The 26,293-nt window shown below is 43.4% G+C and overlaps 1 protein-coding gene across 4 annotated transcripts in view; it reads right to left on the minus strand.

Annotated features, from left to right (window-relative positions):
* The window catches only part of sbf2 (SET binding factor 2), a 124,156-nt gene that overhangs the window by 90,506 nt on the left and 7,357 nt on the right, over positions 1–26,293 (minus strand). For all 4 annotated transcript variants that reach the window (XM_047157933.2, XM_047157934.2, XM_017478116.3 and 1 more), the window contains exon 2: positions 19,803–19,888. In XM_047157933.2, the coding sequence (XP_047013889.1) occupies positions 19,803–19,888 (86 nt within the window). The remainder of the gene's footprint in view (positions 1–19,802; positions 19,889–26,293) is intronic.

Raw genomic sequence — 26,293 nt, forward strand, 5'->3', positions numbered from 1 at the left:
AGAGAGCTAAAGAACACCTGTTTGATGATCAAACACCCTCAACAGATACCGTAGAAGAGCTCCCGAGTGGTGCGACAGAAAAGCGTTCCCTTTATCGCTGGGAGATTGTGAGTCTGAATTCCCATGATGCCACAGCCATCCGTGGTTAGGGATGGATCTACACTCTCCTGTCTATCAGAGCGACACCAGCCAATCGTGAGGACACTGCTTGATGAAGCATGAGCAGCGGTTGGAAAAGATGTGGTGGTGAAAATGGAAAGCAGAAGGGCATGCCTACACCAGCAGCACCACCACCAAGTCTAGGTGCCCCGAATACCCTTAAAATATACTTCAAACAAGAAGGAAGCTGTTGAGGGAAATCCATTTCAGATCGTCGACCATGCTGTGAGCTTGACCCTGTTTGGATCAATGCCAAAATCTCATCAGTTCATTTGCTGGTTACAGTGATGATTCCATATAAATCCTACAAACATTCAACCGCTCGTTCTTGAGATATCGCGCTGACGAGAATCTCAAGATAGACGGACATACGGACAAGCAGGTGGACAAACCCTAAACATAATGGTGTAGGAATAAAACCACCTAATGAGACTATTGTTACAGGCAACCACGAGGTCATACACTATACGGACGAAAAGTATGTGGTCACCTGGATATTGAACATCCCATTCCAAAACTATGGGGATTAATATTTAGTTGTTCTCCCTTTGCTGTTATAATAACCCCCACTCTTCTGGGTAGATTTTCCACTAGATTTTGGAATGTGCTTGTGGGGATTTGTCCAGTCAGCCACCAGAGCGCAAGAGATCAGGTACTGATGTTGGTTCGAGGAGGCTCGAGTTGCAGTTCCTCCCAAAGGTGTTCAGTGCGGGTGAGGTCAAGGCTCTGTGCAGGACATTCGAGTTCTTCCACTGAAATCTTGGCAAGCCATGCGGCTAGATTTACGGATCTGACTTTTGTCATGATGGAACAGGTTTTGGCCTCTCGGTTCCAGTGAAAGGAAGTTTTAACGCTACAGCATACAAAAACACTTGTTTGGGGAAGACCCTCATATGGGTGTGATGGTCAGTTACCTGCATACGTTTGGTCATAAAACGTATTTCTGGAATTCAGTAAAAGGGACTTCTCGAAAAAAATTAACATCCTAACATCTAGTCCAAGAGTGTTCAGAGTTCTTACTGGAACACGGTGTATGAAGGGACTTTTCGGAGGTCCTGGCATACCGCTTCCTTATAATAGTAAACTAGTCGGTGGAGACCAGGAGCAGGATGTCCTCCTTCAGCTACTACATCATCCTCTCATCAGAGAGCAGGAAATGGTACTCATCCGCTTTCCTTGCCCCTCACTCTAAACACCTACATTCCTGTTCAGAATTTTCTACTCATAATCAGGAACGTAGATCAGGAAACATCAAGCAATGGCCTCGTGTTAAGGTTAAAGTAATTATGTTTCTTTTGTACCACCTGAAGAAAAAAAAATAATGGCTACAAAGACAATACAGAGTTGTCCAGTCAGAGATGTGGAACCGCAAACCCGTTCTTCAGCATTCAGCAGAGCTACGCTGTTGGGGCTGACAGGTGTCCTGCAGAATTGTGATGATCAAGCACGTGCACACGCGCTGCCTTACGTTAGTCGTGTCACGTTTACACCGAATGTCCGTTGTGTTATGCATGGACGAGAGTAACAGACAGGAAGTAGGATGAGAGGCAGAGAAACGAAAGAGTGGTGGAGCGACCCCAGAGCTTGAACCAGGATGTCACAGTCCAACGGCAGACACAATAGCAGGCAGGAAATCTCAAACACCGCAAGGCAGCGGAGGGAAAAGTGGAATGCTCCGGCATCATCAGATCGGGACAGGTGCCAGGAAAGTTACGGAAAATATGAAAATATGCAAAGAATGCGGTACCTTTCCAGAGGAAAACAGATAAACAATACGGATGCTTACCCGAGGACATGGCAATAAAAGATGGAGATGAGTGGATCTGGGTAAAATCACATCAACACATCGTCAACATGCCTTTCATCTAAACGGCTAAGATTCACCGGCAAAATGACTAGACTTCTGAGGCAGAATTCTAGACGTGGAGTACAAAGACGTAAATCCTCAATGTGTGTTTGGTTTAATCAATTGCACATAATAAAATCCAAACAATAACCATGATAGAAGTCATTTGTACATGCCTGTCTGATGAGTACAGGAATATTAGCGTAAGCCAGGCTCTGTTCGTGGGGTCTGCGGGGAACTCACCAGCCAGGCTGGACTCAGACAGCTCTCTGTTGGGACGCGTCTCAGAGTAAGACGCCAAAGTTGTCTGCTGTATTCGATCACTATGGACAGCCAACAATGAAGTCAGGTCCCTTGACAGTCCGTCATCAGAACTGCAGTTGTGTTATCTGATTCATAACTAAACGTTCCTATTTGAGGATGTCTGACTGCATTTCTCTGAAAAAGTCTGGAGATCATTACAGAAAGCAAAACCACTAAAGCGATACAGTTTACACACTAGGGATACGCTGATCACGTTTATTACATTGGTAACGCCGGACAGGACATGTTAAACCAGGTGATTGTTAGGCTGTTGCTCGTTCCTAGGTGGTTGCTAGAGTATTACTACTGTAGGTGACTGCTATAATATTTCAGCTGGTTGCTAGGGTGTTGCCATGGTATTCCAGGTGGTTGCTAGGCTGTTGCTAGCTGGTTACTCTGGTACTCCAGCTGGTTGCTAGGGTGTTGTTATGGTATTCTAAATGGTCGCTAACATGCTACTAGGTGGTCGCTATGATATTCCAGCTGGTGCTTGATATAGTATACTAGCTGGTGACTAGGGTGTTGCTAGATGGTTGATATGGTGTTTTCAGTGGTTGCTAACATGTTACTAGGTGGTTGCTATGGTATACCAGCTGGTTTGTAGCCTTTTGCTAGGTGGTTGTTATGGTATTACAAATGGTTGCTAGGGTGTGGTTATCTAGTTGCTATGGTATCCCAACTAGTTGCTCGGGTGTTACTATGTGGTTGCTATGGTATCCAAAGTGGTTGCTAAGGTGATACTAGTTGGTTGTTATTGTATTGTTATGGTGTTGTATGGTATGGTAGTTGTATATGGTATCAGGTGTTGATATTTGGTAGCTATAGTATCACGGGTGGTTGCTTGCTATGGTATTCAATGTAGTTATAAGGGTGTTGGTACGTGGTTGCTATGGTATTCAGGCTGGTTGACATGGTATTCCAGGTGGTTGCTAGAGAGGTTGCTAGGTGACTGCCATGTCATTCCATGTTTTTTCTCGGTGACTGGTATGATATCCCAAGTGGTTTCTAGGTTGTTGCTAGCTGGTTGCTAGGGTGTTTCTAGGTGATTGCTTTGTCATTCCATTTGGTTGCGTTTGCTAGGTGGTTCGTATGCTATACCACATTGTTGCTAGGTTGTAACTATGCAGACGCTATTGAAGGAAACCTGGTTTCTAGTGCGTTAAGTGGTAGCCGTCGTGTTCCAAGTGGTTCCAAGTTAGGGTGTTAGAGGGTGAGCAATGCAGTTTTAATTACCTCCCGTACATCTGAATTAACATAGCCAAAATCACGCGAACCATAGGCTACATTCCTATAGTATGGGGGGGGGGACCGCAGCTTGCAGCAATGCTATACGGCAACCATAATTCTGATGGTTCATGGTTTCTATGTCAAAAATTACGACCTGTGAAAAGAGAGAAGTGTAAGAAGAACAGTATGCTGGCTCTGTCAAGCCAACAGTATAAAGCACTTTAACGGATCACGTAAAAGAATGCAAGGAATTTATTTAGGCTACCAGGGCTAAGAAAGAAAAGCAAAGCGCAACAGTGAGACAAAGACCATCGAAACAGCATCAGCGCAAAGCAGATAACAGGAAAATCTGTGAAGGGTAAAGAGGCGAGTCAGAGTCAGATATCGAGGGGAGAAGCGAGTCTATAAACAGATTTCTGATAAGAAATCGCCGCTACTGTAAGCTCATAAATGACCTCTATACAAAGTACAGAGTGACCAGGAAAAGAATGCTCTTAATAATCTATCTAACCCTCTCTCCACACACACACACACACATGCTGAACCAGCTGAGTCATATCAAAGACATAACACATCCTGGGCTTAGTTTAGATCCCAGTCAAGTGACAATGGCACTTCAAGTGCTCCTGCGTTTGTGATGTCAATAAGCCCGATAACATTTTCGCTGAGGGTTCCTCGTCATGTGGACATGCCGCCCGTTCCACAAAGCGATACCGGATCTGCGGCTTGACCTGCTAAGAATCGGTGCGAGCTGAGCAAGCATGAAGAAGAGGACAACCAAATTAGACCTTCGCCTGCTATCTGGTGTATTCAGTTACTGCGGTCGTGCCTCTTTAATGACGGCTATAAACGGCGTACAGCATTGTCGCGTCTGGAGGACAAAGAGAACCCTTTTAGCGTATATGAACTGCACGAGCGGTCAAGCGTAAGCTGTGGGTCTCGGAGTAACCTTGAGGGTCTGTGGTATTATCAAAACGCAAATCCATTGTCTTTAAGTGATGTCTGCATCACAGACATAAAATTATGCTGTTTTAAATGCATTTAAGGTCTGAATACGGAGAACATCACTGCATCGTTCTGCACGAATCTCTGCTTGCCTGTCTGAAACCTCAAACTGGATGAGGGAACACCACCAAAAACTGAGCTTCTGGTCATCCCAGCCTGCCCCTCAATTACCACCTCACCGTACAGCTCGGCTCAACCACACTTGAGCCAACCAGGAAAGCCAGGAACCTTGGGGTGACGTTTGATGCTTGACCTTCACAGACCACATTTCAACAACGGCACGGTCCGGTAGGTTCATTCTGTAGAACATCAAGAAAATCAGACCCTACCTCACTGAACAGGCTACACAGCTACTAATCCAGGGTCTTGTTATCTCAGAATTGGACTACTGCAATGCACTACTCTCGGGTCTCCCAGCCAGCTCCATCAAACTCCTTCAGGTGATTCAGAATGCAGCAGCACGCCTCGTCTTCAACCAGCCCAAGAGAACCCACGTCACACCCCTCTTCATCTCCCTCCACTGACGTCCTGTAGCCTCGCGTATCAAATCAAGGCCTTGATGCTCACGTACAAGACCTTGTCTAGAACAGCGCCCCCTACCTCAACTCTCTCCTGAAGGCTTACGTTCCCTCACGCAATCTGCGATCGATTAGCGACCGACGCTTAGCATTGTCTACTCAGCGTGGCTCGAGGTCCCTTTCCAGAACCTTCACACTAACTGTCCCTCAGTGGTGGAATGAACTTCCAACCTCAATCTGGATCGCAGAGTCTCTCACCATCTTCAAAAAACAGCTAAAGACCCACCTCTTCCGTGAGCACCTAACCAACCCCTAAAATGCCAACCCCCACATTATTAAAAACAAATAAAGAAACAGATACATAAATAAACCTTGCTCTGGCTCGACTCTGCGTACTTTGCTTCTCTAGAACTCAATTATAAATCTCGTATGGTAGCACTACTTGTATTGTTCTCCGCTTGACATATTGCTTCGCTTGTATTTCCTCATTTGTAAGTCGCTTTGGATGAAAGTGTTTGCTAAATGAATAAATTTAAATTTGTCAGAATGTAATGTTGATGATTAAGGAGCTGACAGCGATACAACTTCTCACTCATTTACTTCTTTAAAAAAAAAAAAAAAAAAAAAAAAACCCAACAACTAATCCCCCTGTGATATCCTGCTCTCTTGATTTCTCAGTTTAGGAAGTGTTTCATACGGATACATGGGTCCACTCGACAACTACAGCAGTGGCCGAAAACTTTCTGTTACCCAACGCGAGAGGCAGTATCTGCTTGCAAAACCACAGACGTGTCTATCCGGGTGGGATTAAAATGATCAGACCATGACGAGCTGGTCCAAAAACAGTAGGTAATCTGGTCTGTGATTCTCAGGGGAGGGATGAGGAACAAGAAACACACTTGACACGGCTGGATCTGGAAGGAAGTAAAGAAGCACTTGGAAATCCATGTTAAAATGTAATCCTGTCCGTTGTAGGGCTTTTGTTAACATAAAAATGTGTGGAAACTGTAACGTCTCGAACGGTCTTCGTACCGTGGCATGATGCGAACAAATCCGCATATTTCCACGGAAAAACAGCATTAAAAATAACCCAAACAGCAAGCTAAAATCCCTGGAATGAAAAACAAGCTTTTTCAAGGAAGACAAAACAATGACATAAATGAAAGAGGAGGAAAAAGGTGACACACAGCCAGACCCCAGCCATCCTCGAGCTTGTCAGCCAACACCATGCTTTTACTAAGCAAGACGTGGTTGGACGTTGAACTCCAGACATGTGGAAGGTCTATTTCTGTCAGCTTTGACCAGCGCCAGCATCAGGTCCGAGCTAGGAAGTGCCAAAAAATGAATGCTCTATTCATAGGCTGAAAACTCCCGACGTGAAAACTTCCTTAGAGCATCTTCAGGGTCAGAGTTAAAGGAAGAAGAAGGAAAAAAAAAAAACCCAACTCTAATGCATGACTCCGCTGCACTGCAGCTCCTGTATAGAACCTACAGAAAGTCGCGCCATGCTGTGGTGATGTTAACCACAACATTATGGACTTTTCAGCCAAATTGTATAAAAAAATCGCTCGAGTATTGTTCTAAAAACAATTCCAGCTGGGTATGCCATTGGCTTGGTTCCTGCACACACGGTTCAGTTTAGGGACAGATATTTTTAGCGGGTCATGAAGGATGTCTATAATTCACCAGGGTGAGTAATATAAAGACACTGGAAATTTAGCAATAATACAGACTTCGGAGGCCTATAATTTGGATTGCTGACGATGCTCCATGCATGCAAGACATTTAGATAAAGGCTAGAGGAGTTATAATCACAGTCAGATGTGTACAGTTTTGTTTGCATAGCTTTTCAGTCAAATATTTGGGAATTCGTTCATTCACACAAAAATCACTCTAACCGGACTCGGGGAAAGTCCAGATGAATATTCCTCGTGCTATCAGAAGGACGTAAGGACGACCTCGTGTTACATATTAATTGAGAAACTGGGCCATTTTCCATTGTTGCATTATTCCTAGGCTAAAAAGTGACCATCAATAAACAACAACAAACAAAAAAAAAAAACAACCTTGTTCTAAGCGAGCGTAAACACCTTTGTCCTGAGCTGAAGTGATGCACAATACAGGCCTGCTCCACTGATCAGCCCCCTGCCTGTAAACAGAGCGATAACGCATAAGGGACAGGTGCTTCCTGTGAGTCACAGAGTGCCGAGCTCAGAGCTCAGCCCCTTCATCCTTCTCCCCAATCAGCAAGCTTGCTTCTCTCCTTTTGTGTTCTTCACCTGACAAAACAAAGCTGCAGGTTGGCTGCGCCCTGACATCATCGGCAGTCCCGAGGTCCTTCGCTCTGCTTACCCAGGAAGAAAAACATGAACCCTGATTCTGCCTGGAAATTCTGCCCACTCTCGAAACAATGGATGAGTTTATACATAACCATCACCGACCCATTCACTGTGCTATAGAGCGTTTTTTTTTTCCCCCTCCTGCAGAAATACATGAGGATAAACAAAGTGCACCTGAACAAAATATTAGTGCTGGGTTGAGGTTCGTTTGCTCAGACAAAACTCACAGTCTGGATGGAAAACTGCCAAATAGCACTTTCACATTGTACTGGATGTTTGGGTCAAATCACTTTATATGAGAGTCCTAGCTTAGTTGATTTAAGGAACGGTTTCAGCTGAGTCAACATATCAGTGCAATGGCGTATAGAAGAGTGTTGCACGATGTGGCAAAATATTGACAACGCTAGGCGTGCGGGCTCTTGATTCGAATCCTGACGATGCCACAGCCGTCCATGGTGGGAGGGATGGCGTGCTCTCTCGTTCTCCTGTCAATCACTGGACCACCCTGCCATAGGCATCATAGGCATCTGTGAGCTCGTGCGTGCGGACGGGGGCGGATATCAGGGAGGGCTGATACACTGCCATGTGACGCAACAGGAGAAGCAGCTCGAAAAGATGCTTTGTGTGGCTCAGAAGAAGCACATATTGACCTTTACCCTCCCTGGTTGGTAGCTGGGGGGGGTTGGTTGATGGTGGCGGGACACTGGGTGCTCTCCAGGGGTTTCCTTCAGGTAGTCCAGTTTCCTAACCCAGACCAAAGACATGCGTTTTAGGCCGATTGACATTTCCAAATTTCCTGTTGTGTGGAGGTGCGATTGTGCCCTGCGATGCGTCCAGGGTATCCCCCACCTTGTGCCCCGAGTCCCCTGGGATAGGCTCCACGTTCCCCGTGACCCCCCGTATGTAGGATGAGTGGTACAGAAAATGGATGGATGGATGGGCATGTGTTAAATATGCTGTCCATTTCCTAACTACATCAGTGTTACTACAGCGGGTGAATAGCCCGGGACCCCGGTGAGACACTAAAGAGCCTCCAGGACACGCAGATCATAACAACAGAATCTCTCGTTTTCTTTTTTTTTTTTTTTTTTGTTATTGTGCGTAAGCAAGTGCTGAAAGGAAATCTTTGGCTTGTTTTGAATCACTGAAACTGGCTCTGGGTGCACACTATTTCCCGTTTGGTCCCCGAGCAGGAAATAACAGGACTCTGTATATGGTCTACTGTTTGGTCATGACTTAGTTGTCTTTTGCCAGAAATGACAGTCACGAATGTGCGGCATATTCAAGCTGCAAGTGTGTGATTAGGGACGTCGACTAGCACGTTTTGAGCATTGCTAGCCTTCGTAAATGGTCTATTAAAGAAACATGACGAACACGGGTCATTCCTGTGCTTATATATAAAAAAATCCAGAGACAGTTAAAAAGCCTTTTTAGTGTGCTCATCCTGCTGCAAGAAAAATGTGGCTTGGTTCGTCACTCGATGCCACATAAACACACTCCTCTCCACGGTAACACTAAGAGCGGCCATTAAACCGAAATACAATCTAGTGCTGACGTTAAAAAATGTGTGTGTGCACACGCAAGTCCTCAGGGAAGCGGTTCAATTAGACAGCAGACAACCTACACACCAAACTACAACCATGGACACGTTTTCCGAATAACTTCTTGCGTCTTTCCCGGAAGTACGTGCCACATTCCACATTACACCCGGGATCCAGGAGGGGAAAAGAACGGTTCAAAAAGTCAAAGCCAGCACACAAGCAACATGACACAAACATTTACAATCTGCCCCGTGCTGAGAGGTCAAATTCCTTCATTATGGGATGTCGGGCTCTAAAAAGTAGCTATCACTGTGTTTCATCGCGCTTCTCTCAAAACAAAAGTATAAGAAGATTAAAACTGAGCTTCAAAGAATGTTTTGTTACGTTGTTCCTGTCGTCAAAAAGATTAATAGTGTTCTCGGAAAAGGGGGGGAAAAAAGGGGGAAAAAGAAAACACCACTTGTTATCTTAATCTGCAAATAAACCATTATTAATGATGAGAGTATCAGTGTACATCAGTGGATGTTCGCAAAATGTTTTGCATTCGCTCTGACTTTACGAGATAGAAAATGTTTTCTTTCAGGCTTAAAAGAAAGAGGACACGTTAATCCACTTTACATGAAGATGGAAGACAAACACTGCTGGCTGAAGCCGTAAAAAAGAAAGACAAACAAATCAGCGAGGACGCCGACGCGCAAGTGTGCCCTGATCTCAAACACTCATGTGTGCATTAACGGAGGAGGACACTGACTGGAAAAAGAAAGGAAAAAAATGTTAAAGCTCTTAGAAAGGCTTCTGTTTTCACTAGACACACGTCCTCAGGCTGGTCCCGGGCTAACGAGTACAGGGCTGGTTTCAGGTTCAAAGCAGGACGTATGGCGTAGGGTGTCAATAAACATGACATGCGTTCCTGTCAGTCTTTCTGGTTATGATGCATAGTAGACCTCGTTCGCCTTTGTCGAGGCTGCTGCTAAAATGGGCAGGTACGAGCAGCTGTGTAGAGGACAATAAGACAAAGACGGAGAGAAAATTATAGTAACGAATGATCGCCTGCGTAATTATGTCCGGGGGGTGGGGGGGGGGGGGGGGGGGGGGGGAGAAGGAGAAGAAGGAGGAGAAGGAGAAGAAGGAGGAGGAGGAGAAGGAGGAGGAGAAGGAGGAGAAGGAGGAGGAGGAGGAGAAGGAGAAGAAGGAGGAGAAGGAGGAGGAGGAGGAGGAGGAGAAGAAGGAGGAGGAGGAGAAGGTGAAGAAGGAGGAGGAGGAGGAGGAGGAGAAGGATAAGAAGGAGAAGGAGGAGGAGAAGGAGGAGGAGGAGAAGGAGAAGGAGAAGAAGGAGGAGGAGAAGGAGGAGAAGAAGGAGAAGGAGAAGAAGGAGGAGGAGGAGAAGGAGAAGAAGGAGGAGGAGGATAAGAAGGAGAAGGAGGAGGAGGAGAAGGAGAAGAAGGAGGAGAAGAAGGAGGAGGAGAAGGAGGAGAAGAAGGAGAAGGAGAAGAAGGAGAAGAAGGAGAAGAAGGAAGAGAAGGAGGAGGAGGAGGAGAAGGAGAAGGAGAAGAAGGAGAAGAAGGAAGAGAAGGAGGAGGAGGAGAAGGAGAAGGAGAAGAAGGAGAAGAAGGAAGAGAAGGAGGAGGAGGAGAAGAAGGAGAAGGAGGAGAAGAAGGAGAAGGAGAAGAAGGAACAGAAGGAGGAGGAGGAGAAGAAGGAGAAGGAGAAGGAGGAGAAGGAGGATAAGAATTTAAAAATTCAAGACATAGAAGGTGAACTGAACATAATTGATTGATAATATCGATATTACTATCCCTATCACCCAACCCTTAACTTTCTGGTGGAATGAAATTAAAATCAAAATTAAAATGACTTCTTAATGTAGAGAAAATGCCAAAAAAAAGGCCATCGTGGGAGTCTGGTTCAGGATTTTTTTTTTTTCAGCGGCAGCACAAAAACACTTCAGGCTCGACGTGTGAGAAAGCTTTTCGCACAGTTCGGTAGAAACCCTGTTTAACACCCCGTGAGTCACCTCTCCCGTTTATCACCCCACGTGTTGGTCAGAGCAGGTCCGGAGCTGGACTCGTGTCCAGCAGCCCTGTGTTCAATCAGTTACTCTTCTCCTGAAAAAGTCAGCACAGAGAGTTTCATGCAAAAACCAATCGAACTCTGCAATATTCGGAGGAGCTTTTCGTACAGCCGTTTCTCCGAAGATTTGGGACCTCGTCGATTCACGTGCGTCGAACGCGAGTGCGGCTAAAAGGTCTCGTTTATCAAGAAACGTCACTGTGAAAGACAATTTCGTGCAATTGCGATTTCGACAATTCAAGTAGTTTTCTGCAAAAAAAAAAAACGAAACAAAACAAAACACACAAAACAAATGACGCAAACCGCATCGTAAAAGCCGCCGCAAAATCGAGCGTTTTTGTTCGCAACGATCACAAATAAATCCGCAAAAACTCTTGCTTCTAATACGCTATTGTTTCGACAGTGACTGCTGTAGACTGAGTTTTTTCTGTTAGGAGACATTTACTTAACATTTATGGAAGGAGTCTCGAGTGTAAGCGCTTTGTAACAGTTAAAGTTAAACCCAGTACAGGAAAAGTATTCAGGATAGTTGCATTTACATTTACGGCATTTGGCAGACACCCTTATCTTACGTTTATCTCATTCATACATCTGAGCAATTGAGGGTTAAGGGTCTTGCTCAAGGGCCCAACAGTGGACACTTGACAGTGCTGGGGTTTGAACCTACAACCTTCTGATCAGAAGACCAACATCTTAACCACTGAGCTACTGTCCTCCCCTACTTGCGATCACCGAGATCACCTGATCCACATATACCGAAAGATATCCATGTAAGGTCGTGTTGCCAATGTGCAAAAAAGCTTAACGAGAAAGCAAAGTCTCGTAACTGCGAATTGTACTCTAATAAAAAAGCCTCGGTCTCGTACCGTCAACACCTGAGGCCAGGGCAACGTTTTATACGACGTCGAATGACCACTCGGGTCGACCTTAACGGCTGACCGGCCTTTAAAACGAAACCTGGCAACCGATGAGACTTCAGATGAGCGCCTACGGGTCTCTCCGTTATCCCTGTAGAAGTTGTTTAGACGAACAGAGCACTTGAAAGGGCACGTGGGTTCAAACCGGCACGCAAACGGCAGGGCTGAATCACTTCCTTCAAGATTAAAAACACCTTTGGAGGCAAGTGTTGCGAATATGTTCGTGGGGGTCTTTTATTTTTTTGGTTAAAATTACCAACATTCCTCATCTGTAGTCATTTAGCGTGCTGGGTGGCAGCTGTGGCCACAAGATGCTTCTCGTGCTAAGTCCCGTTCGTTCGGTTTAATCTACCCCCCACCCCCCCCCCCCCGCGAAATCTTCACAGTGCGATGAAAGTCTACAACAATACAGGGGACCGTAGCATCAATTAAAAATCCGCATGGTAAACCCTAGAACGCTATAAGAGTAGATTTTAAAAACAACAACTACAAAGCGAGAATTCACGTAAATCTGCCACTTCACCAAAGTGCTGGATCCTGTGGACAAGCAGTTTTGCTTTGGCTGAAACGTGAATTGACACACGGACGCTATTAACATCGTTAAAATGTGTTTTTGCGTCCTCGTGAATCGTGCGCGTAAAACCGTAACTCTTAACGCTGCACACTTCTCCTTCCAAAAGGAATCTTGAGAGATTCCCGACACGCAAAAAGCGTATAAAAATGCCGAATTGCTGGATCGGACCACAACAAGGGGGCGCGTTACGAAACCGAGGGGCATAACTGGAGGGATCAACAACATCTGGCGAACGCGAACAACAAGAGCTCATGGTCTATATTTAGGAGCGCTCCACATGTTGATGAAGGTTTCTGGAAAGGACTGTGGAGAGGATTGTCATTAAAGTATGAGGATTGTCATACTGCAGAAAGCAGAGTCACTAACACCACACACACACACACACACACACACACACACACACACTTCTTTTCTGCACTGATGAGCATGTTTTTAAGAATCCAGGCTACAGATTAAGCTCGCGAGATTAATCTTGTGCCCTCTAACTACTGCTGATTCATGAGAGTATCTCTTCGGCTTTGGAGGAGCGAAGGCTGCAGCGATGCTGACTCAGCGGGAAAAAGGAGTGGGCGTGACCAGATTTGCATGTGACATGAACATGAGGAACCAGAGGCTGCTTCCAAGTCAGATGTAGCTGCTAGTCGTTTTAGCGTGTAGTCAGTTGCTTCGGATTAACTACCTGTTAGCAAGACCGGCAATGCTTGCAAACTGTGAATATACGTAACGAGACATTCGCAGCTTTATCTAAGACACTGGTTCTCAACACGGGGGCACAAATTGTTTTCAAGAAAGAAGAATAAGAAGAAGAAAAAAAAACACATACACACAGACAGGGCATCATTTGTGTACTCAGTGTATGTTATTGCTTTTCAAATAGAATGTGATAAATGAAAAACCCCTCGCTCTCTCTCACTCTGTATTCTGTTTTTGCTGGGGAGGGGCGGAGCTTAACCTGCTTTTTATCTAGCTGTCACTGCAGACCAGCGTTGCTAACAGAGACTTTTCAGACCCCTTTAGCGACTTTTTTTTTTTTTTTTGGCAAAAAAAGCACCTGGCGAGAAATCTAGCGACTTTTTGGACAAACCTCAGTGACTTTCCAAATGTGGCCAGTACTGTCCTTCAAGCGCGAGGTCTCTCTCACCTCCCTCCGAGTCTGCTCTGTTCAGTGAGGGGCCGAGGGCCGGAGATTTAACAGTGTCATGGATAACGAGAGGCGCCCTTCCTCGCAATTTACATCATCCGTATGCAGATGTTTTGTAGAACGCATGACGAATAGAGTGCGACATGTTTCACATGTAAAACAGTCCACGATATTACAGCCTAGTTCTCTTGTTCAAAGCAGTTATAGTATTCAGAAACATTTTTGATCGTTCATGCGCCAAACCTGTCCGTTATATCGTTTTTAACAAAAAAGTTATTTTAAAAAAGTTATGAAAAGTAATTTTGAAAAGTACACAAACACAAAAAAAACCTCTATCTATCTATCTATCCATCTATCTATCAAAAACAGATGATGGATTAGGTTATATATAGATAGACTTATATAGATAATCATTATGCCTGGTCTCCTCCAATATTGGGGGGGGGTGAGTCACATGATAGGGGAGGCTTGGGGGGGGGCTTTAGTTACAAAAGGTTGAGAACGTCTGATCTAAACGAAGCAAAAATGCATCAGATTAAGCTGTTTCGAAGTCAGCTATTAAAGTTCGTCAAAGGCGGACGTGAAGAACATGTATCGAGATGGAACGATTTGTTGTTGTTTATTTTAGTTACGTCTGCAGACACCATGTTTCCCGTCAAACATGTCCACTAGACAGCCGTCCTGATATTATGGTCTCGAGCCTAATACAGAAAGTCGAATGACCTCGAGCGCTGGTGTGAGTCAGACACCGATAAAACAACTCGTAGCTTTGTCCTAAAGGATTTTATAGACAGCTGGCTATCAGGGTTGTTGTTTTTTTTATTATTATTATTATTATTTATTACAGTAAAAGGAGACTGATATTATAAACACGAAATAGAAATCTCGGCGTCAGAGGAGATGTTGTGTAAGGAATAACACGTGACGGACCGTACAGTTACACGAAAATAATCTTCAGTTAGTCTTCGATTAGTTACCGTGGAAATGATAACGTATTCTCGTATATAAACCTCCTGACCAATCAGATTCGAGAATAAAGCCATGCAATGGTATAAGGATGATATTTAGACAGTTCGACAGATAGTCATCGTTAGACATGCTCTCTCTTCCGACATCTTAGCCGTTCGCAATGCTTCTGTCCTCTCGTCCGATCTAGGGCTGTAACAGTACGCTTTGCTCAGATATGCTGGATTTTGTGATTTCTTTGTTTTTATTCGTTTATTGTTTCTTTTTTTCTTTTTTACACAAACTGACTGGAAACTGCTCAATCCTAAAAAAAAAATGTAAACAAATAAAAAAAAAATTAAAGTTAGAATTAAAAAGTAAAATGTTACAAACAGGTACAATTAAATTTAAGAGTTTCATGTTTGTATAGAATTTTTTTTTAAGAAATCAAACATTATTAAAAACTAATCTATATTTATTCGTTTTTTTTTTAAATCATATATCATGATTCATATCGTGTATCAGAAACACTACTGAAGCCCAAAAACTATTTATTTATTTAAATTACATTCATGTGTACTTACCAGAGGTTACGGTGCGCGACAGACTGATGAAGAATTAAAACTAAAACATCAAATCAAATTAAAGCAAATACAATGTGTGCCAAAGGGTTTTTTTTTTGTTTTGTTTTGTTGTTTTAATTCATTTCCATTAATATTTATTATTCAAGAACAAACTATTTAAACCTATGACAAATGAACATTTAGCTCTATGATAGATTCTCATGCGAAATTAAATTTTTTTTTTGGTCATTTTCTAACTTGTTATGCCGTATATTTCATTAAAATTGCATTTCTGTGCTTAAATTATTACACAATTCTTCATGTTTTTAGAAACAAAACGTTTTGATCCCATGGAATAAAAACAGTTCCTCTGTGGCCAAATGTTCATTTCTGGACTCTAGCTGCTGTATGTGCTTTCCTAAAATGGATGGAACTAAAACATGAATAAATAAATAAATAAATAAATAAATAAATAAATAAATAAATAAATTCGGATGGATAATAAACACTGGTATGCACCAAGATTTTTTTTGAATTTTTTTTTTTAATCCCCTCCGAATCTGGTTTGACCGAACTTTCTCAACTTATTGGCTCTGCAAAGGTTCCACCACCTGTTCCAGGATTTGCTCTGTATCTACCAGACGAGGCTTGTTCGACAGGACGTGAACGCGTACCGGGAATCGCCCAGCTGTTCCCTGTTCATCCTGACATGCACGGCGAGGCACGAGGGGATTTTGAAAGTGTGAAATCATGACAGATTCTCCCTAATCATTCTCCGAAGCAGGATTTTGTAACAACAAGGAATGTTCGATGCCTAACCGAGAACACGTTACGTGTAATAAAAAAAATTTCATCCGCCGTGAGAAGTACAACGCATTCGTTGAAACAGCGTTTGAAATAATCTGCCGATCCTCCAAGAAAGCCGCCTGTAAGCGATTAAGTCTCATGTTTGATACACGTGCATGACTTTCTCAAGAGTGTTTAGAAAAAAAAAAGAAAAAAAAAAACCAAAACAATCAATCAGTCAAAGTTAAAGTCAGGTCTATGTTCGGATGAGGGGGAATTTAATACAAACATGTTGCGTGAGGTCAAAGAAAAAAAATGTTGACACTGCAAATTCGGGAACCTGATGCATGGCCCTCTAATCAGTCAGTCATCCATAATAAAGGCCCAAATCTGTTTCCCCCCCATATTTGTTGCCTTTTGGAAAAAATAAATCATCTCAGAACAAATTAAGAACATCTACTCTAGGAGAATTTGAACACTGGTGCTCCCCGGGGCTGTGTACTCAGTCCACTATCCTGCTGACTCATGACATCATCAAGTATGCAGATGACTCTACACTCTACAGTGGGCTCTACTCATCAGCAACAATGCTGAGTCAGCATGTAGGAAGGAGGTGGAGCGGCTAAAGGAGCTGGAACGGTAACAACAATCTGTCTCTTAACGTCGAGAAGACTAGATAGAAGATTGAAAGCTTCAGGAGGACTCGAGAAGACTAAATAGATGATTGATAGCTTCAGGGGGACTCGAGAAGACCAAATAGATGATTGATAGCTTCAGGGGGACTCGAGAAGACCAAATAGATGATTGATAGCTTCAGGAGGACTGGAGAAGACTAAATAGATGATTGATAGCTTCAGGAGGACTGGAGAAGACTAAATAGATGATTGATAGCTTCAGGAGGACTCGAGAAGACTAAATAGATGATTGATGACTTCAGGAGGACTGGAGAAGACTAAATAGATGATTGATAGCTTCAGGGGGACTCGAGAAGACCAAATAGATGATTGATAGCTTCAGGAGGACTGGAGAAGACTAAATAGATGATTGATAGCTTCAGGAGGACTCGAGAAGACTAAATAGATGATTGATAGCTTCAGGAGGACTCCAGAAGACTAAATAGATGATTGATAGCTTCAGGAGGACTGGAGAAGACTAAATAGATGATTGATAGCTTCAGGAGGACTCGAGAAGACTAAATAGATGATTGATAGCTTCAGGAGGACTCGAGAAGACTAAATAGATGATTGATAGCTTCAGGGGGACTCGAGAAGACCAAATAGATGATTGATAGCTTCAGGAGGACTGGAGAAGACTAAATAGATGATAGCTTCAGGAGGACTCGAGAAGACTAAATAGATGATTGATAGCTTCAGGAGGACTGGAGAAGACTAAATAGATGATAGCTTCAGGAGGACTCGAGAAGACTAAATAGATGATTGATAGCTTCAGGAGGACTCCAGAAGACTAAATAGATGATTGATAGCTTCAGGAGGACTCCAGAAGACTAAATAGATGATTGATGACTTCAGGAGGACTTGAGAAGACTAAATAGATGATTGAAAGCTTCAGGAGGACTTGAGAAGACTAAATAGATGATTGATGACTTCAGGAGGACTCGAGAAGACTAAATAGATGATTGATGACTTCAGGAGGACTCGAGAAGACTAAATAGATGATTGATAGCTTCAGGAGGACTTGAGAAGACTAAATAGATGATTGAAAGCTTCAGGAGGACTCGAGAAGACTAAATAGATGATTGATAGCTTCAGGAGGAGTCGAGAAGACTAAATAGATGATTGATAGCTTCAGGAGGACTCGAGAAGACTAAATAGATGATTGATAGCTTCAGGAGGACTCGAGAAGACTAAATAGATGATTGATAGCTTCAGGAGGACTCGAGAAGACTAAATAGATGATTGATGACTTCAGGAGGACTCGAGAAGACTAACAAATAGACTCGAGAAGAATAAAATACACGGTGGTGAGGAAAAACTCCTTAAGATGATATGAGGAAGAAACAAGAAACCTTGAGAGGAACCAGACTCAGAAGGGAACCCGTCCTCATCTGGTCAACAATGTAATTGCAGTCCCAAGGCCATCGCAGCAACCGTAGTTCCAGCAACCACAGCGAGAATGTCCATGTGGAATTGAGGTCCAAAACCATTTCGGGTTCTTCCCCAAGGCAGTCAGATTACTCAACACCCTGCTGCCTCCTAACGCTCACCAGGGCTAGTCAAACACCTAACCCAGTATATTGTGGGGTGGCTGTGGCTCAGGTGGTAGAGCGGGTTGTCCACTAATCATAGGGTTGGCGGTTCGATTCCCGGCCCACGTGACTCAGAGTGTCCTCGGGCAAGACACTGAACCCCGAGTTGCTCCCTTTCTTGGGCAGGCTGTACACTGTGTGTTTTCATCCATCATTGACATTTATTTAAAATTTTATTTAAAAGTTTTGCTCATCGGGCGAGTAAACTGCGCTTCTTTGTGCAAACAGATGATGCTAGACCCAAGGGAATTTACAGCAGACGTATGAAGTCAATTACCTTCAGGTTCATCATATGGATAATGAATAATGGATTAAACGTGACAAACAATCATCTTAATGGTCCAAATACATTTTTTTAACTAATTATGACCAGCATAGCTATTATATTAAAGCATAATCTATTTTTTTGGGAAGAGCCCTTGTGATATCTTTCTTTTTTTTTTAAATAATGGCACCCTGCTTTGATGTTACTTTCCAAAGTGGTTTCTAATTATTATCTTTGACCAGCACGTCTCGAAGGTTTTTCTTCCTCTTATACAACAGCAATTTGCCGATGATTATGTTTATCAAAGAACGTGTCTGATCTATCCTTTTTTAAAATCCGTACAATTGACGTTACAGAACAAGTCTGTTCCTGTTCCCGATCACTCTCGTTATAGGAGCTATAAACGGCTATTCTTTCACCATCTTCTCTTTTTTTAATTTTTTTTTGCACCCGCTTGAGTAAGACGCGAGGTGGGGCTCTACCGAGAAACCAAGCTACCAAGAAACCGCAACGTTCAAAGTTCAACGGCTTCCCTTTTTCTCAAAGGAAATCTTTGTTTTTGGCACGCTATGTGGTTTGCGTCGACTTAGAAAGTGTCAGAATAAATTCCTGCACAGAGAAGATACCTGGGCAGGAATGGAATGAAGGAAGTGGAGGCATTTCTGTCAGTGTTTTTTTCCCGGTCCGAGGCCGTTCCCGTTTGCCTCCGGCATGCCTCAGTAAACAGATAAACAAACCCAGAGAGAGAGAGGACAGGCATCCTATGATGGACTGTGTGATCTTATGAGCCCTGAAGGAAGAGGCTTGTTTAATGCGACTGCTGTTCTCAAGATTTACAGCTTGTTCTTCTCCGGCTCAGATAAGCAAATATTTGGTGCTGGAGTGGGATGATTTGTGCTTTGGGATAATTGGTCCCCAGTCTGGAGTTCAGACCCCAAACCCCGACTTGACCTACAGATTGAGCGCGAGGAGGCGGGAGTAAAGGATCTCCCTGCTGCTGCCCTTAGAAGGCACGGATCCCCAGCGGAGGCACGACGATAACGCGCGCAAACATCCACGGGATGCGAGCATGGAATTCGTTCCTCGATTAGAGGGAATCGAGAGGGGGTGCGAATCAAACGTTTCAGCAAACAAACACTATGCGTTTGACAATAGAGGAAATGCAGAGACGGGAACAGAAATCGGGTTCCTGCTTGTGGTCATGGGAAAAAAACAGAAGTTCTCTTTGTCACGAAGTAATTATTCATAAACGTACAGTAAAGGCTACATAATCAACCGCCTTGGAGAGGTCTCGTAAACCGAGCCACGTCGAGCTTTGAGTGAAGTCGTATACTCACCATCTCCACACCCTGAGGAAATGCTGTGCCATCCCAGTCCTTTTTTGGGAAGCGCTGGATGATTTTGCCGCATCCTTCTCCTGAACCTGGCAACAGAAGCAACAAACGCACAAATCGATCACAATCGAACCATGAAAAGCAACGAAACACATAAGAACAGTTGGACGTCATCGCCCTTCAGCACTGACCTCAGATCGGTTTCTCGAATTGTTCACGTCTATTACTATCTATTAATTCATACTCCCGATTCGTTTGCTTCGCGCAAACACTGTACAGCCAAATGTTTGTGGACACCCGACCATCGCACCTGTTCCCGTTCCCACAAATTTGGAAGCACACAATCATATTGAATGAATGAGATCCATGAAGACACGGTGTGCCAAGGTTGGAGTGGAAGAACTCGAGCGAACACCATTGGGATGCCAACTTTGGGAACGCCGACTGCACCCCAGACCTCCTCACCCAGCATCACTGCCTGATCTCAGGAACACTCTTGTAGCTGAATGAACACAAATCCCAACAGCCGCGCTCCAAAATCTAGAGTGGCGCTTATTATAACAGCAAAGAAGGATTCACTCTGGAATGGGACGTTCAACAAGCACTTAAGGGTGTGATGGTCAGAGGTACACAAACTTTTGGCCATACAGTGCAGCTGAAACAGTGAGGAAGAAAAACTATTTCAGAAATCTGACCTCAGTGTGACCTTGACCTTGTATGGATCGATTCCAAAATCTGATCAGTTCATCCGAATATTCAACCCCTCGTTCGTGAGACGGACGGACGGAAATGAGCAGCCTTGGTTTCTGACCCCAATTAATCAACCATTTATGGAAACACAAACCACACAACTAGGGACCTTCGTGATCCCATTGGTGACGAAATCCAAGACAGAGGTCGTGTAGCTGTGACTAAAATTCGATTTAATACTTATAACACACGCAATTTTCATCACATGTCCGTTACAGAAACTGATTCACACGCATAACACTTCACATTGGAAATTTCATCAGTATCGTTCAACCTTTTGATTAAAAAAAAAAAAAAAAAAAAGAAGAAGAAATTAAAATAAAAAAATGTAATGGGTCGTTTCAACCTGAAACTTGAAAAGTGAAAGCTGGAAGTTTCAGCTTTGCGTAAGGAATTGTATTAAATCATGATGTGAATGCGGAGGGAGGTTAAAGTACGGATTATCACGAGGTGACTCAGAGGGATCACAGAGCCAGAATCGTTCACGATAAATTACAAGCTTGTACAAGAGTAAAAAGGTTAAAAATATCTCCTTCACACACGCCTGGCACGCTGTTGCCTAACGCGTCACGTTCGGATAACACTTTGAAACGTTCGAACGGTCATTTGTCCTGAAAACCGCATCCTTGGTACGTTAATATGATGTTGAAATCCTTCTTATTCGTCCTGACTGTTTCCTTGCTTGTACTTTTACAGTTTTACCTCGAAAACGTCTGGCTACAGTCACTGAAAATCACCACATTGCCCTCTGCTAAATTATAACCCTGTGAACATGCTTCTCTTTCTTAAAACCCTTTAAAGTCCAAAATAACACAAAAGAAGACAAATCCTTTGACTAAAAAGGATAGAGGGAGCGGACAGGGCCAAGAAAGAGCACCCAAATAAGACCACAGAGACAATTCAGAGCCTTTTAATTCGTCAGACCAGAGAAAAACAGGCGACAAGAACAAAACAAAACAAAAAAAAGAGAGAAAGAAAGAAGGCTGAGGTAATTGAAATGGTGTGAGGTACTGGTCCAGAAGTTAGATTCTGTTAATACATGTTATCAAGTGTGATTGAAAAGGGATGTCAGAATACAAAGTTTTACAGCCTTTAATACTGTAAATATGTCTGTATATCATTTTTTATTGGACGGCAATAAAAGGGACACAAAACATCTACACCGGTCATGTGTTGTTATAAATAACACAAATAAATGGTGGATAACAGACAGGAAAAAGAAGGAACCAGTTTAAACCAATCCGGTAACATTTTTTTAAAAATAATTTTTTTTTAAACATTTATGGAATTCGGCGGATTCGCTTTTCCCGAGCGACTTACATTTATCTCACTTACACATCTGAGCAGTTGAGGGTTAAGGGCCTTGCTGAAGGGCCCAACAGTGGTACCTTGGCAGTGCTGGGGTTTGAACTCACAACCTTCCGATCAGTAGACCGACCTCTTAACCACTGAGCTACCACTGGCACAATTCATTTTTTGTTTACATGTAAAGAATCTTGATTTACTTTTTTGTTTACTACTAAAGAGAGAATTGAATGTTTTGTTTACATCTAAAGAAACGACTGATTTTTTCTTTACGTCTAAAGAGACAAATGAATTTTTTGTTTTAATCTAAAGACTTGAAAAAACTGTAAAGAGACTTGACAAAAAAATTCTGTTCACATCTAGAGAGACTTGACTGTTTTTTTTGTTTACATCTAAAGAGAGTTGATTGAATTTTCTTGTTTACATCTGAAGAGACTTGAAGAAATTTTTGTTTACATGTAAAGATATGGTTTAATTATCTGTTTACATCTAGAGAGACTTGACTGAATTTTTTTTTGTTTACACCAAAATAGACTTCAAAAAAATTTTTATTTATACCAAAAGAAACTTGATTTCATTTTGTATTTTACATCTAAAGAGACCGGACTGAAATTTTTTTTGTTTATAACTAAAAGAGACGATTTTTACACCAGCCTGAAGGTGAAACAGCGAGAACAACAACATAAACGCAATTAGATCTTGCCCACAGCAAAATCTTGAAAAGTACATTTTTGCATGCCCGGGCATATTCAGTGTGCTCATGTCTACGTCATTACCATAACAACCAATTCTGGAAATGTGAGAAAACATAACTAGAGTCCAAACAAAACAAACAAACATTTGTTCACAGGTAATGTGTAATGTACCCACTTGCTATTTGATACTTGCTGCCATTGAAAGTCTGAAAAAAATGTCGTCAAGTGTTTTTTTCGCTCCTGACCAATCAGGTCGCAGTTTGGAAATCAAGTGAGAAAAATACAAACACAGAGGGCGAAGTGCGGGCGAAAAATGTTTCACTGCCAATATTCCAATGTTGACAATGTAGCTAAAAATAACAACACACCTAAATTGGACATGAAGGTATTTATCCGTAAACTGGTATAGCCATTTAGTTGTCATTTCGTGCTTTCACGTCTTAGAGTACTTTACCTTATATGGAGTTTTGTGGCCGTCGCTAAAAGCTAAAAGTGTCTGAAACATGCTCTGCACTTTACGTGTGATCAACGTACGCAAGTTCTTCGTACACACTGCCAGAAGAAAATCGACGCTTCCTGAAAGGTTTGGAAAGCGTAAAGTTTGGGCTGCCTTACACAAAAAAACAAATAAAAACATACGCATACACATTCTTATGCAAAGACTGAGAACAATAAAAACTGATAAGATGTGTTTTTTCAGATCAGCACAAAAAGGAGCTCTGGTCTGTGGTTTCCGTGTAATAATGAGAAAAATGCAAGTGTGAAAGCACCTTAATTGGATTTAGGAAAATCAGATTTGCTTTGCTGCGTGGACAATGAGATTATCACAGACAGTAAGAGGAAAGAAAACAGTACTCGGATCTAAAGAGAGGAATTTAGGCCACTATGGTTATATAAGCAAGTCTCATGCCACCAGTGCAAGGCCTAGCGGCTTGTAGCGGCGTACCCGTCGGGCGATCTGTCAGCGACTCCTCGATCACCTGACCTCCGAAGGACACTTCGCGAAGGCGTGGACAGACTAATCTCCGAGCCTCGAGTCGGTCCTCGGCTTTCGGACAGAATGCGATGACGACGCAACCGTAGCCCGTGTTAACCGGAATCACATGTTGGAAATCCCGAAGAGGCTCACTTCTGCCTCAAGGAAAACAAATTCTTAGCATTCCAGACGCAAAACATAATCACCATCACCCCACACGGAGGGTCTTTGTAACCCGGAGAAAACGGCGCTAAACGTTCCCGGTTGGAATTGTCCGAATATAAAACTGCATTAAGTGAAGACCGGAATAACAGGAAGGGGCAAGTTTACGAGAAAAAAAAAAAAAAACGTCGCGATCACAAGGGCCTACGTATTTTTCGAGAAGGTGCCGAGACAAATAACGCAAGGTCAGACTGGTGAAAGTGACTCGTGGATTATTTTCCTATAACGGCACGGCTTGTGTTCCCCACTAAATACATCGATACGTTTTCTGTTTTACGGTATCCGCTTTGCCCACGTTCGCTTGGAAATACAAGCAAGAGTTCAGACGTGAAGCACAATCCGTTTTCCTGCTAGAAACTCTTCTCCTTTGGCTCTCACTGGCCAAATCTTCGCTATAAATCAGAAAACCAGAGACGAACGTGCAATTTAAAAGGAATCCGCTGCATTTTTACATCAGCTGCACGTTACTGTATGACAGACAGGTGGGACGCGGGAGGCGGCTTAAGACTATCTGCTCCTAGATCGCTCCGTTCTCTTGTCGTTATCTCTCCGACGCATGTGGGCTTTTGGAAATATTCCCCCACATCAGACTCATTTTTCACCCCTGTGTGCTCGGTACAATCCAAGGAGTATTCACGGTCGCTGTTTAAAATGTCAACGTGCTTCATAAAAGGAGATATACATGCGAAGGAGGATGTTTGCTATGATGAAGGGCATCAGCGGTTAGCAAATCCTTGATGTCAGAAAGCGATAAGATATCCATGTGCTGGAAAAATTTAAATTGTTGGCTGACGGGCCAACAAAGCATGCCGTGATGTGAACCTACGACATGATTCGATACAGCTGTATGGGGTCAGCCGTGAAATCAAACAACCTGAACCAAGAGATAAGCGAAGAGAGATAATACTCCGGTCGGCCTCGGGTCCGTGGGCGCAAAACAAACACCTGACACTTCAGCGCACACCTGACACTTGAAGCGTATCTATCGTCACCAGCTTTGAGCAAATCAGTTTTTCCCCAAGCATACGAACAGATCCAGAGCTTGAACTAACTAAACATAGATCGAGTTCATGTGCTGCACCGCTCTAGATTTACGAACGACGCGTTCAACAGACGTTACAATGTAATAATGGTTCACGTGCAAAAGGTCTTTAATCCACTGGAAAGTTCAATTACAGCTTTAAATTCTTCACACACACACAAAAGAAAAAAAAATGAATTGAGAGTCTACCTCAATTTCAAAACAAAGATATTTCTTCTTTCACCAAGGAACCAAGGAAGGAGGGAAAACAGGCAATTTTGTGACGTGGACAAAACCGTGATGGCTAGACGACCGGGTCGGATCATCTCCAAAACGGCAGGTCTTGTGGGATGTTCCTGGTATGCAGGGGTTAGTATCTACCAAATGTGGTCCAAGGAGGGACACCCAGTGAACCGGTGACAGGGTCATGGACACCCAAGGCTCACTGATTGGGGAGCGAAGGCTAGCCTGTCTGGAACGATCCCACAGAAGAGCTACTGTAGCACAAATTGCTGAAAAAGTTAACGCTGGCTCTGATAGAAAGGTGTCAGAACACACAGTGCATCACAGCTTGCTGTGTATGGGGCTGCATAGTCAGACCGCTCAGAGCGCCCATGCTGACTCCTGTCCACCTTCGAAAGCACCTACAACGAGCACGTCAGCATCAGAACTGGAACATGGAGCAATGGCAGAAGGTGGTCTGGTCTGATGAATCACGTTTTCTTTTAAATCATATGGACGGCCGGGTGTGTGTGTGTGTGTGTCGCTTATCTGGGGAAGAGATGGCACCAGGATCCACAATAAATAGAAGGCATGTCAGCGGAGGCAGCGTGAAGCCCTGGGTAATGTTCTGCTGGGAAACCTCGGGTCCTGGCATTCATGTGGATGTTTCTTTGACACGTACCACCTACCTAAATATTGCTGCAGACCAAATAGACACCTTCAAAGCAACGGTATTCCTTAATGTCACCGGTCTCTTTCGGCAGGATAATGCGCCCTGAGACACTGTAAAAAGTGTTCAGGAACGGTTTGAGGAACAGGACCAATGTTCAAGGTGTTGAGTCGGCCTCCAAATTCCCCACACCTCAATCCGATCGAGAATCTGCGGAATATCCTGGACAAACAAGTCCGATCCACGGAGGCCCCACCTCGCAACTTACAGGACTTAAAAGGATCTGCTGCTAACGTCTTGGTTCCAGATACCACAGCACACCTTCAGAGGTCTTGTGGAGTCCATGCCTCTATGGGTCAGAGCTGTTTTGGTAACACGAGGGTGACCTACACAATATTAGGCCGGAGGTTTTAATGTTAAGACAGATCGGTGGATTTATGCAGTACATCTCATACACAGTACGTGCGTCGTAAACGTACGTACTGTGTATTTCTCTTCTCGCGATAACGATGACCTTCGTTATTCCGATCAGATTTCCTCAGACACAATTGCAACTTTATGTTTGACATTTTATTAGCATGCATCAGCGGTCTTTTCCTTTACAGTGCAACCCTAATCTATCAGCAGCACAGA

Source organism: Ictalurus punctatus, chromosome 10 (genome assembly GCF_001660625.3).
Source record: "Ictalurus punctatus breed USDA103 chromosome 10, Coco_2.0, whole genome shotgun sequence".
Taxonomy (NCBI): Eukaryota; Metazoa; Chordata; class Actinopteri; order Siluriformes; family Ictaluridae; genus Ictalurus; species Ictalurus punctatus.